We start from the raw sequence: 14,501 nt of genomic DNA, 5'->3' as shown, positions 1-14,501 counted from the left end.
ACGACCATGGTATGATACATAAAACGATCTTTTCTGACTTCTAACGACCCAAGATCACGTGAACGCAATACGGTACTCTTGTAATACATTTTGTATGTATGCGTACTTTTTAGTGCATGCAGTCCATGGCCAAATTATATAACACACTTTAAGGTTCTGGCGTTTTTTGGGGGGGCGGGGCTCAATTCGTCCCCTAACTCAATTTTTTTCCTTATGCGGCGTACGCTAGTATCAGAAACCTTCAATCTTCATGAAAATTCGCGGCTTGAAAATATTTCAGCATTCACGAGAGCCTTTAATTGCAGCTTCTTTACACGGTGAAGGATCGCCTTTTTTTTAACCTATTAAGAAAGTTTCCAATCGATTATTTAAACACGGCACACAAAATAAGCAAATAACTGCTTAGTATAAAACTGCGAAACAAATAAACACAGCGCATTATGCTACAGAAACACGTCCGCAACTGAAGCATGTGAAAACGCGACTGAAACCGGTTTGCACTTGTTTACGTTCGTGTATCAGTTACTTAGCATTGTAATGCAATACGTTAAAAATAAATACAAATAGGAAGTATATAAAAAATCTCCTGAATGAAATCCCATCACATGTACATTTAAATATAAAAATATTGTATATAAACTTTTGTAAAACATGTAATTATGGTAGGAACGTGAAAAACTACAGAGAGTCTACAAATTTGGGTAGGAACTGTATACTTTCTTAGTGGGCGGTACTGTAGAAGCGTTCCGCTCTCCTTTAATGATGTATTGCTTTACAGAGAAGTTAATGCGCACTTACCAACTAAGATAACAGGGGTGGTTGGGCAGAATTTCCTTATTTGTGGATACCATTTTGTTGTAATATTTTTATAAGATGTGTTGTTATCCACACTGAAACACAGCAGGAAAACATCTGTCTGAAAAACAAAAGGTCCATTATTTTTTTATTATTAAACAACTAGCCGCCTAAGGCGGACAGCTGTCCGCCACGCTAAAGGTTTTCACAAATAAAGTTTTTTTAAACATAGCAGGAAATCTGAAGATTAGTGGACAATTAAAGTGTTCCTGTCCTGCAATTTGGTCTTCATATCCAGTTCTGCTGCAGATGTGTAATAGCTCTTGAGGATGTTTGAAGATGTAATTTTGCTATGGTAACCTAAGGCCTATGGTAACCTAACCTATAATATAACTATCAGGTGGAGACTTGTTTTTTTCTTTAAATGAAAAAGGCCTCAGAAATTGTAAAAGCATACAAAAGTTGCTCTCGAAATCATCATTGGCCAATAGCTGAAAATTAAAACGCAGTTAATAACATATTTAAGAAACAGCAATAAAATAAAACTTGTGTCAGTCAGCATACAGATAGAATATAATTCTTCCTATTCTTATGAAACTTCTTTATAAACAATATTTTTAGTTTTTCCATTTGGTGCCAATAAATATAAGTTCTTTTCATCGCCAACTCTTGAGCAGCCAACATAAATCTGTCCATGTGAAAAGCAAGGCATCTGCAAGTCAAGACCAACGACTTTCAAAGATTGTTCCTGAGATTTATTTATGCTCATCGCAAAACTAAGTCGAACAGGAAACTGAAGTCGTTTAAACTGAAACGGAATGTCTGAAGATATGATGGGGATGCGAGGAATAAGCACACTATTTCCTGTTGAATGTCCTGTTATAATCTAGCACTGCTAGTTGAGACACGATCCTCTTCTAATCTTCTTTGACGTTTCTCTGATACTTCTTGGGCTCTAGAATTGCTTGTCGAAATTCGGTCATGTTCCATCCTTCTTTGACGTTCCACAGACGTTTCTTGGGCCCTTCTTCTTCTTTGAGAATCTCTTAATATCTTTTTCTTTGACAAAATACAAAGTTTTTTGGAAGGCTGTTTTACCATGTCAGTAATCGGGTTTTTAAGAAGTCAACGAATACTTTAGAACAACAATTACTATGAAAGCAAATCATGAAACTTCAATATTAAAATCTAAGTGCTTACCTGCAAACTGAAACTTTCTGAAAATAACTAATTACATTTAATAAAAACTGTTAAAATAAAGAATAGAAAAACCAAAGAGATCCAAGGTAAGTGTGATCGTTCCTTCAAAAACAATTAAATTCCTATTTTATATATTATATAGCTACAACGCTTAAGAAAAAAAAACCAAAATGCTAAATACATGAAAAGAACACGAAAACGAATTAATTTTTTATGGTATCAATTTCTATTTCTATATAATTTTTTATGGTATCAATTTCTATTTCTATATCGCTACAAAAATTATCGTCTTCGCTTAAGAAAAAAAAATAGAGCGTGGAAAGAAGAAGAAAAACTTATTATAACAATTATGAACAGCGACAAATATATCAAAGCGAAGCGTTCTATTTACGTATCGAATATGTTGCCACATTTTTAATACAAAAGTTAAACTTTTCTCCACTTTGATAAATGTAAACTAATGCGAACCTTACAATTAAATTATTAATTCCTTCGTATATTATTGGTTTAAGTTGTCGAAAATTAATATTTCAATTGTAAGGTTCGCATTAGCATACATTTATAAGAGTGGGGAAAAGTATATGCATTTTTTAATAGTTTTTTGAATATGGCTCTTTGAAGACGAAAAAGCATAGATTTTCTTACAAAATGACTGATAACTAAAAAATTAATCCAAATTTGTGAAAAAGAAAAAAAATACTTCTTCATTATGTCAAAACACAATTATGTGCCGAGTTTCGTGCCTGGGCGAGGCTTCTGGGGTGATATATTGTGATTGCAGACAGACAGACAAACAGACACACACACACAGCCGCGTTTATTATTATGTATAGATTATAAAATGATTTATTTATACGCATGGAATTTTTTTTAATAACGATGTACTTCCCACCAAGTCTTTAAAATTGATCAGCAATTAGTTTAGTAACAGCATGTGCAAGAGATTCACACAACAGAAAGTAGAAAAATGCAAAATTAAAACCACAATTTTACTAATTTCATTAATAGTAAATATTTATCGGGAATACTAAATACTTTTCGGCCTATCTCATTACTGATTCAGAATTTCAAACGAATTTCCAAGGATTGGACTGAAAATTGGCGGGACTTCCAGTTTCCAGCAGAAAATTTTCTCATAAACGTAAAATTATTGAGAAATTTGCAGAGCTAAGTTTCAAATATTAATTATACGTATAATAGGGCATTTGGTTGAAATAAATAGAATATGGCCACCATGCATGCATAAAAGTTTGCGGAGTCGTTTTTGCTCTGCGCATTTTAAAGTCCTAATGGTTCCAGAAAAGTAAACTTTTATTACACATTCCAGCTCATTTTGGTGGTAGTAAATTCAACAGCACATGGAAGGAAACGACTAGCCTTATGATAAGAAGAAAACTTAGGAAAAAAACTTATCTGTGTCGTGGAGATATTAATATTGATCTGCATTTGACTACTAACTAGGTATTTGAGTCATCATTTCCCAGAAAAAGTTTCGAAAATGCACAGAAAAAAAAATTCACATCATAGATCGCAAATTAATATTTAAACGAAGAAAATACTAAATCATATGAGTTTCGGCCCTGGAGAGGGACACATTTCATTAAAAACTGTTTATAGAATATACTGTTATAGAATATAGTTAATAGAGTATAGCTGATAAATTTATATAATCCCTTCATTGTTTTATAAGAACTTTTACTAATTATAATAAGCGAGCTTTAGTTTTTACAATGTAAAAGATAAATATGTAAGGCTTTTCTCTTCTTTTTAGTAAAAATTTTCTGAAACCATATAATTTAGTCATTGTTTTAGAATCATAATAAACAGAAAATAATATTTTGCGCCCTTTTAATTAGGAATTGAGCACCAAAAAAAAATGCACAAGATGAATGCTCGATTAAAAAAAAAAAAAAGGCAATCGAGTAAGCAGACATTATTTAAATCGCCAATTCTAATATTTAGTCTCTCTGTGGCCGATAGTGACAGCTAGTTTTTTTTTTTACACTTAATTTGGTTGAATTTATTCTTCAATAATTTGAGTATTTATCAGCAATAGTAAAAATGATGAAATAAACATCTGTGATTAAGATAATAGCATTAAATGTATCTTATCTAGTTAGGCGTGGAGCAGTTTCAGGAATATTTTTTCATGGAGAAAGAATAAAAATGATTCAAATGAGAAAATTCTAATAAATATTACTTACACTTGGATAGAATAAGGGCCGTAATCTTTCGTAATCTTCAGTCCAGGGAGTGTCTATAAGAGATAAACTAACCTGTACATTGTCTATTTCCATGCACGCTTCATAGTTACCATATCTGAATAAATGATTAAATAAATAAAGACACGTATGTATAAATCATTTGACCACATACACAAATTCTTCAATTTTATATTCTTATAACATCTGGCTTAGTTTACTACAACATTTGATTACATTATATTAAGTACGTAATGTAATTTGTGTTGGACGCAGTGTAGTCGTATACGTCTTTGGTGCCATTAAACTTTGCATGGATAAAACGAATCAACCATAAACGTCGATAGGTAAGTCAATAGTCAGATTCAATAATGTTTTTGGTCTTTGTTTTGCGTCACAATTGTTTTATTTTTGTATATTTTTGTTCCGAAATAAATATAGTGCAGAAATAATGTAATAAAGTCACAATTAAATAATAATAAAAGACGTCAGCTGCTTCGATTCTGTAAACAAATATTTTCCTCTGTAAACCAAGACACAGAAAGGGTGAGATCCGTGCCACTTTGTCGGTGGAGCGAGCTCTGATTTTTTTCAACTTTTAAAATGTAAAAAACTGCAAATAACTGCAGTCAAAAGTCTGCATTCAGTAATGTATCTTTTATCTACATTTTAAATAATTCTATCGAAAAAAACTAAAATAGGAAAGATTGAGCCGTGGTGAGTCAGGAAATAGATCATTCTCCTCCCAATGAGATAGCCCAAGTTCGAATTCTAGCGGTAACAGGTTGATACGAATCATACTCCCGGCTGACATCCATCACAGTGCTGACGCAAAATATCCTCAGTGATAGACAGAGAATAAGGGAGAATCCCCTAGTTGTCAGGCTAACCAAGGGAAGTTTTCGTGGTTTTTCTTTCAATGCAAGGCAAATGCTGGATAGTTCCTTCAAAAAGTTCACCACGAAGGCTAGTTTGTGTTAATTGCGATCCAAAAGTTCCTTTTTCTTTTGGGTGGGGTTCAAAATTGCAAGGCTAAGAGATGATCATTGATGGTCGTAAATTCAAAATTGGGTTGGTTGTTCAACAACAGTTATGAAATAAAATATAAAAGACTTAGATCTAACGATATTCGATTGACAATTTTTATGGAATATTTTTAGTAGATTTAGTTTGACCATCCTACCTAAATTTTATTTTATTTTATCACTGTCGTTGAACAGCTAATCAACTTTTGAGTTTATGGTTCCCACTGTTCAAATCTGCAGCCTTGTAATTTTGAACTTGATCCAGAAGACAAAAAAACTCCTAGATGAAGTATTAGGAGAAATTCGCCTTCGTAGAGGACTTTTTGGTGGAACTAAAATGCATTTGCGTTACATAGAGATGAAGACTACAAGAACCTCCTACGGTTAGCCAGACGGCAAGGGGACTCTAACCCATGATAAGTCTACCGCTGAGGATATTTTAAGCGGGTGCAACCTAGATGCGGAATTCATATCGAACAACCATCACGGAGATTCTAACTGGGTTCACCTCACTGAGAATCGAGCGTTCTATCCCCAGAGCCACCGCGGTTGGTTCATCCAGTCAAAATTTTTATATCCGTCGTTAAACAGCAGACCCAATTTTAGGTTTACGACAAATAACGTTCATCTACGTATCCTTGTAATTTTGAACCAATCCAGAGGACAAGGAAACGCCTGGATCAGTACTCCCAGAGGTATGATTTGTCATGGGAGCATGGAGGACTTTGTGACTCGACTGATTTAACGTGCATCAGTCACTATTTACTACATGGAGAGTCTTTAGCCGGGAGGGATCGAACCCACAAACTCTTGGGCATAGGCCCAGTGACCTGCCATCCCGTCCTATTCAGTCTAAATTGTACCAATCAGATTCTCACTTTCATAATGCATATTTACTATAAAATTTCGTTTTGATGATAAAGTTACAGTGGGAAATATGGGCGTGACAACGTAAGAAAATATTTTACGTTACAAATACAAGTTTGCTACAAAAATACTTAAAGATAAATCGTTTATTTTTTAAAAAAGTAAATAAAAATAAAATAAAAAGTTGATGAAGAAGAAGGAAGGAAGGAATATATTCATTCTCCTGCCTAGAACCGTAATTGTTTGAACTATTTAAGATTAAAACTTTTAAGCAACGAGAACGGTTGAAACTGCTTAGACCCCTGGCTTAGACTAGATTCATATTACGAACCTCGCTCTACTCACACTCGATGAGGAAATTGTATATTCGAAGTTGTTCTTGATTTATTTAATAAAATCCTTAAAAAAATAGGAGTTATTACGAAGTAGTTCTAAGTTCTGGAAAATCCATACAGTTTGACTGACTCTCATTATTACTTTCATCACCGATTGGTAGATGTGTGTGTGTGTGTATTCGAAAGCCAAAAAATCTTCGAATTAATTATTTAAAAACCTTGTATATTGCAGAAGTGTATAATTGTTTCAACTTCGTGACAATTTTATTACCATTCATTTTCTAAGTGTAAACACAACTAAAAAGTTGAGTCACTTGACTTCAATATTATATGTTTTACATTAACTAATATTTTGAAGCGCAACTTAAATTGTTTGCAATAGGATAATCGATGAACTTACACAGTTTGCCTGAACCTTTCTAGAAAAGTTCCTGTGGCGTAAGATATGAGTTTACCTACAGTTCTGTCTCCCACTACAACCAATTTGATTTTTCTGTTGACGAGCTTTGCCATAGCCTATAAAAACAAAATAAAAAATTACATTATCGCAAATCAATAATTTTATGGCGCTTGTAAGAGAGGTCTATTTTTGTTCCAGGACATAAAATAAAAATGACTAATGCAACGCATAAAATCTCCTAATTCTTTGAAATGACCGGCAATCTGATACGTTAATTAAAAAGAAACGGAAGAAAGTATATATGTATGGTTTGCTGAGTTCTGCTTCAAAATTCAGAGTATTTATTCTTACCAGTTTCAAAATTAATTACAAAACTTGTTAAAATATGGCACTGCGGATTTAATTTAATTTTATTACCGGTGTTGAGCAGTCGACGGATTTACTGTAATTAATGTTTAACTGCGAAGCCTCAAACTAATTCAATGATCATAGGCAGACAACGCCACTACATAAGTATTCCTGAATTTATCTGAAACCATTTGTTTTGGATGTGTTTATTTATAATGGAACGGTTGTTGTAAAAGAAGGTCGTACTAAAAAACGTCATGTCATATTTTCCGAGAATTCGGCATCCTAGATTCAACCACAAGTACTATACACAAGTCATAAAATTGCAGTTCTGATTCAAAATATTAGAATATTTGAAAAAATCGACATTGAACTCTCTTATTTTATATGTTTTTTACATACTTAAATTAAATTACTATTTAAAGAGTCAAGTCTACATATTTCACGGTATATTTAAACTTAAAAAATTAAATATAAAAATACAATTTTATGTGGTCCAAAATTTTTCATTATAAACACTAAAACTCAGTTATAAACGGAAAAAAAAAATTACTTAATATTTTGCAGCTTTGATTACTGCATGTAAACGATCTTTCATAGATAAAGATGGCCGTCTTTTATGTTTACATTGGCCCAAGTGTGCTTAATGCTCTACACCAGCTCAGCTTTGTTCTAATTTCCTGTAGTTTTTTCTCTACTATACCCCATAAATTTTCAGAATCTGGTTAAGATCTGCTGAATTGTCAAGCCACGGTAACACTGTAATTTTGCATCGGTACAGCCAGATTTTAGTTGAATTTTGTTATTTAGTAGATTTTGTTTAGTTGATTTTGTTAGTTGATTTTGTATGAAATGAAGCTAAATCTCGTTGGAAAATAAACTCATTCTCAGACATGTCTTCTGATGATGGAATCGTGCAGTGCTCGAGAAAATCGAGATAAATATTTTTTTTCTCCAATGCCCACCTTTCATTCAGGTATGAGTAGGGCAAATTTGTTGGTCACTCTTTCAGGGGCACCATATTAAGTGGACTGACGTGGCTCCAACAGAAAGAACAGATAATAGATAATGAAAGAACATCCATGCCTGGTATTCGAGGAGCTCAGGACGTTTTTGATCTGAGGTCTGCTTCCTGGATCACTATACTGTCCGGTCAGCACCTTGATATATATCTGAATTAATTGTTTTCTTTGGGAAGGTATATTCTTCTAGGGCAATTTACGCTCATGCAACTCCATATCATCACACTAACTTCTAATTTTACAGAATATTTCTGGTACTCTTTATTAAATGCTTCTTGCTTCATCCTCCAAACTCGAATGCCTTGATTGCTTTATGAGATGCAGAACATACTTTCGTCACTAAATATGTTTTCCCAATTCTACAAGTATCCTTAGTAAGTAATTTAGATTTGCAACATCTCATTCTTGAAAGTTTAGGTTTAACAGTCTAAGTATCACTGAAATTATTTTTTGTATTCAGCCTTTTGCAACAGCCTTCAATTTTCTATCATCTCTGGCCGAAGGTTTTTGTTTTCTGCCACCATTGCAACGATTATTTCTAAACTTTCCATTCTTCCAATACTGTTGTAAGACTTCATTAACGCTTTATTGAGAATAACTCAAGTAGTCAATGTATTGTTGATTAATAACGTGTCGATGTTAAGTCATTAACTCACAGTTTTATTGATTCTGGAATATCACGTAAGCACCCCATTTTAAAACAAATTTCAAGCATAAATAACGCAAAAAAAGTCTGCAATAAATATCAAATTCTTTTGAGCTACTCGTAAAATAATTAGAAACAAATATAATATTGTGTTATATTCTAAATTTGAACTAGTCAAAATTAGTATTCTAATATTTTGAGATTTAATAATATAATTTTGTTTGTTTTTAGCTTTCTTTGAAAAATGAACAAATTTTACGCTTCTATTCGCGATTGCAACGCTCGAGTGCGCCCTCTAGCGAGAGCCTGAAGATATCAGGCATTACTTTCGTCATTCCAATAAATAAATGTAAATTCAGAGCTGTAATAGTTATAGAATATTCTTCTTCGTTATAGTACAGTATATATTTCTGTATCTATATAGTTCGGAAAACAACAATAAAAAATTATCCATCAAAAATAATTTCGAACAAATAGTCATCAAATTTTTGGGGATTTTTTTATTATTTGACTAAGATAACTAAAATCTTGTCGTGCGTGGTTTAATTACTTACATTAGATAATTTTTTCGCTATTAATTTATTATTATTTATTTAACATATTTTTTTAAAATTTACTCGTGCGATAACACATTTTAATAAGTACGTCTTTTAAATGAAAACAAAGTGTTACCTTACTAGTACTTTACCAGCAAAAGAAAGAACAAAAGAACAAAAGAAAATACCAAAAGAAACAAACAATACAAACAAAAAGAAACAATACAAAAGAACAGTACAAAAGAAAATATCAAAATTGATTCGTAGTTTAATGACATATTTGCGATTGAAATATGAATTACTGATGAGGAAAAAATTCCCCTTCAAGTATTGTGTATTTATAGCCGTTAAATTTTATTTCATTCCGTTTTCTTTACAGTTAGGTTAGAATGCTTAAGGAAGAAATAACTATTTCAGAACATTTTCAAACCATTTTTAAATATTGATATTTTCTTTTAGGAAATTTCATATTTTTTGAGAGGAAAAAATTTCAAATATATAATTCACTGATATTTTCGCAGTTGATTCACTTTTTATCATTGTCAAAAACAATAAACATAGAGATTTTTAAAATGAATATTTTTTATAAAAGATTATCATGATTTTAATAATTCTAAATTTTATTTATCTATTTATTTTTAGATTTGCGTCTTAGCAACAATTGGAAAATTAAAATCATAGCAACCTTAACAACGAATTTGCATTGGTACAGACAAAATAAATTAAAAGTTAAATAAATTTCAACATGAGTCAATATTGATAAAGGATAAGAAAATTTTTTTAAAACAATCAGAAGGGAATTTACAAATTTAGATTTAGATAGAGTCAGAGAACTATTAATTGTACAGATAATAATTTTGAAAACGAATTATAATTTTAATTTTTAAAATCAAGGCAACGATTTTATAATCATAGAAATAACAATTTACAAGCTTAATTTTGTAGTTTATTGCAAATTAAATTAAGAAAAGCTGATAATAGAATTAATAAATACTATAAAAAACGATTCAAAGTATAAAAATAATGATTTAAGAAAAAAAACATCGATCGAAGCAAGAAAATCGGAGCAATTTTAAAATAGATTTCAAAAATTCAATAAGCGTATTTTATTTGCATGGTTACATACAAGAATAAATTACTGTTAAACAAGATGCTTAGACAAGAATAAAACAACCACTATATTCAAACAAAAATTTCAAACTTTATAAAAAGTTTGAGCTTTAAATTTATTGTTTCAAGATGTAAAATTATAATTTCAGATTTTTTTTGCAGAGGAAAAGGACAAATTTTAGAACTAGTGAAATTTAAATTTTGAATTTCAGAATTAGCAAATTTTAAATTGTGAAAGCTTTTTAACTTTAATAAACAAATCAAATATTCAAAGTTCTTAATACCAAGTAATTCTTTAAAACAATATAGTTAGCTGTATAGCTAGATCTAAATTAAATTGTGAAAATAATAATAACAGCGTCGATAAAAGCAAACAAATTGAAATAAATTCCAGATAGTTTTTCTTAAAAATTCATTATGTGCATATTTATTTTAGAACTAGTAACTTGGATATGGCTTGGCACGTTAAAAAATGAAACTAATTACGAGACAAGAATTAATTATTATTTTAAAAGCATCATTTTCGAATTCGTTTAGCATTTTAAGCTTTACATTTATTTTTGAAATTTTTCAGAAAATATTCTTTACATAAGATCTTAAGAATAAAAACTTTTTTTAGATTTAAATATTAATAAAATATAAAATCTTAGAAAAACTTGTTTTTTTTTGTTTTTTTTTTAAATATTATTTAATTATAAAACCTTACAGAAACTTGTTTTATTTATTTTTTTTATATTATTATTAAAATATGAAGCATAATAAAATTTAAAATTCGACTTAGAGGTATTTAAGTCAATAGAAACGGATCAACTTGCCGTAATTTTTTATGGTTCATAACGATTACAATTAACAACTCAAATGTCAAATAAGTTTTATGTATGTTTACTAAGATCTAATCTATTTTTCAAACGAATGAGATCAAGCAAGTAAATAAAATACAAACAGACCTGTAAACAGAGAAAACCAGGTGTTGTGAATTGTCACAGCACCCAAACAAAAACACAAGTTTCAAATTATACTAAAAACTGACACCTCTGTATTAAAAAGAGAAAATACATAAATAAAAAACCAAAACAAATGCACCACCCGAAAGAACACAGTGTTATAGACACTTGTGGATGTTCCGCAGCATGCCAACTTCCGCCTAAATAATATTCACGTGACGTTTGTTTCCGCTTTTAAAAAAAATTAGATAAATAAAAGGAGGAACTCGGAAGATCTCTCGAAAATTTTCCGAAAAAAGGACTTTTCATTTGTTTTGTTAAAAGTTAATGGGAAAAAAGATTACGTCATAAATACTTAAGTAATTGCTATCAAAGGAACCGATCTTAAACTAAAGTAAGTTACTTACAGATACAATCTTTCCACATTTACTCATTGAGATAAGAATGCACCGAGTTAGAAACATTTTTTTAAAAAAATTATTCAATTGTTGAGAACCATATTTATGTTGGGAGACTTTCTCGGTTCGTTTAATGAAATCCTCTTAATGATGACCATGGATTTGATGGTACAAACTTATTTATTTCATGAATCTGGGTTATATAATTATTTACAATAAGTTACAAAAATATACCTGAATGGCAGAATATAATATTCCGGAGCGCTACTGCTCCCTCCTAGTTCATGCTCTCTTCACATTCCAAACTTATATGGTACATCAAATCCTCTTTCTCACAAGAAAAAAAAAGTCCTTCCCTTCCCCACACTCCACCCCCAGGACTCTAGGGACGACACCTCCAGTGTCCTTCACCCTCTTACCCTCAGGTCAAAGGGGTCAATCAAATGTGTGGGAGAGAAATCAGGATCCTGACATAAGCCATCTTTAAAATTTTAATTTATAAAACATGGTATAAACTAAGTATTTTTTTGTCTTGTTTAGTTTTCCATGACCGTTCAAAGGTTAAAGTTAATTACATTTACTATCATAAAAAGATAAATTTTCTTATTTGTATTTTTATTAGTTAGTAGAATCGTATAATAAGCAAAAAAGATTCAGATATATTAACATGTCATCAGCATAAAATTAGTAAAAATTAAAGACCTTTATTTAATTACAAAAATTATTCCTTTATTTAATAGTAAAAATTAAAGTCCTTTATTTACCAACAATATATCTTTTTTTTTCAGCCCTTCTTATTAGTTTCTGTTAAAATTATGAATTGGATTTTAACAAAATTAAAGGTTTTAAATAATAAAAAATTTTGATCCACTATTATATTTTCGAGTAATTGTACACTCATGTCCATAAATTAAGGATAATGAAGTTTAGGCACAGAAAGAGACAGAAGCCAAACGAATTTGACTTATTTGTAAAGTCTATGTATTAAACAAAAGGTAAAGAGCAAAAAAGATGCTATATGTTTGACATAATTAATAAAAATTGCGATTTCTACTCCCTGGTAAAACAGTATAACATGGTTAGTTTGATGGTTAATACGGAGTATGTCTCCCGGACGATGCAATACAGGCCGTACAACGCCTAGGCATGCTGAGTATCAAATTATCAATCTGATCTTGGGGAATATTACACCACTCATCAAGCAATGCCCTCCGAAAGTCCGGTAGACAGGTGGGAGGGGGTTGACGGGCTGCAATTCGTCGGCCGAGCATATCCCACGCATGCTCTATTGGATTCAAGTCCGGTGAGTATGCTGGCCAATCCATACGGGTGATATCCTCCGATTGAAGGCATTCGTCTACAATGCTTGCACGGTGAGGACGGGCGTTGTCGTCCATAAACAGAAATTCAGCACCCATGGCCCCCCGAAACAAACGTACATGTTGTTCCAGAATGACATCCCTATAGATGTGGCATGTCATCGTTACACTCTGAACATGCAGGTCAGTTCTGGAACCAAGAATAATTCCTCCCCAAACGAGCCATCCTGCACCACCGTAACGGTGTCGTTCAGTGGTGTTGTCTTGGTGGTAACGGGTACCTGGCGCTCTCCATATGAAAGTCCGGCGAGAATCAGACTGCAAACTAAACCTGGACTCGTCGGAAAACAACACCCAAGACCACTGTTGCGGTGTCCACAATGCATGCTCTCTACACCAGGCTAATCGCAGGCGACAGTGAGTAGCGGTAAGTGGAACACATATGATAGGCCTACGAACATATAGACCAATGCGCCCTAAGCGTCTGTACATAGTCTGCCTTGAAACTGGTTGCTGAAGAGAGCTGACGAGACAGGTCTGATGCTGTGCTCCGTCTGTTTCGTTTGGCAGTAACTGCCAAATACCGGTCTTCATTCGGCGTTGTAACTCGGGGGCGACCTGTGCTGTAACGTCTACTAACATTACCATCATCTTGGAATCGTTGCCAAAGCCTGGAGATGACACTCTGGGTGATTCCAAGTTCCTCGGATACTTCCAGCTGGGTACGTCCACATTCCAGTCGTCCGATGATTCTGCCAAGTGAAAAATCATTCAAATGCTTCCTTTGTGCCATAACTATGCGGTTATTGCACTGAAAGGCTTTTAAAGCGCTTGTGAATAATTTTACTTCTTTGCCACCATTCCTTATATACCCCTCTCTTACACTCTCGTCATTGTGACGTACTACCAGCGTCATCTAGTGGTTTCCTGTAATTTGCATATTCTTCTTCAGGATGTGTGTGATAATTCTACAGGTGAAATTTTAATTTTAGAGTTTGATTTCCGTATGATTCTGAATTATCCTTAATTTATGGACATGAGTGTATAATATTACCTTATTATAGAACATTTCATAATAAAAAATAATAAAAGTTATCGTTCTACAAGTATTAAACGGTAAAAAAGTTATTTATATTTTCTAATAAGTTATGCTTGTTTTTATACTAGATTTTTTGCAAAACTGTTTTCAGTCAATAAATGTTATTAAAAAATTCAAAGCAAAATAAAATTTAATTTTTTAAAGCAACGAATTAACTTTTCGCACTATTGTTAAATAAGTTCTTTGACAAAAAATATTCAAGCTTCAGCAGTTATCAAAAAGTGAATAAATATTTAAAAACAAATGTGTAAATGAA

At 32.0% G+C, this 14,501-nt stretch overlaps 1 protein-coding gene across 1 annotated transcript; it reads right to left on the bottom strand.

Moving 5' to 3' along the window:
* Nucleotides 1-798: 798 nt before the first annotated feature.
* On the bottom strand, nucleotides 799-11,656 carry LOC107445277 (rho-related protein racB; the record flags this gene model as incomplete). The annotated part of the gene is given in 4 exon segments (XM_071182420.1): nucleotides 799-916; nucleotides 4,200-4,314; nucleotides 6,824-6,939; nucleotides 11,433-11,656. Coding segments are annotated over 3 exon segments (346 nt in total), but the record flags the coding sequence as incomplete, so codon positions are not given.
* Nucleotides 11,657-14,501: the final 2,845 nt, after the last annotated feature.

This window comes from Parasteatoda tepidariorum, chromosome 6 (assembly GCF_043381705.1).
Source record: "Parasteatoda tepidariorum isolate YZ-2023 chromosome 6, CAS_Ptep_4.0, whole genome shotgun sequence".
Lineage (NCBI taxonomy): Eukaryota > Metazoa > Arthropoda > Arachnida > Araneae > Theridiidae > Parasteatoda > Parasteatoda tepidariorum.
Note: the sequence above shows the minus strand (reverse complement) of the source record. Positions and strands in the feature narration are given on the sequence as shown.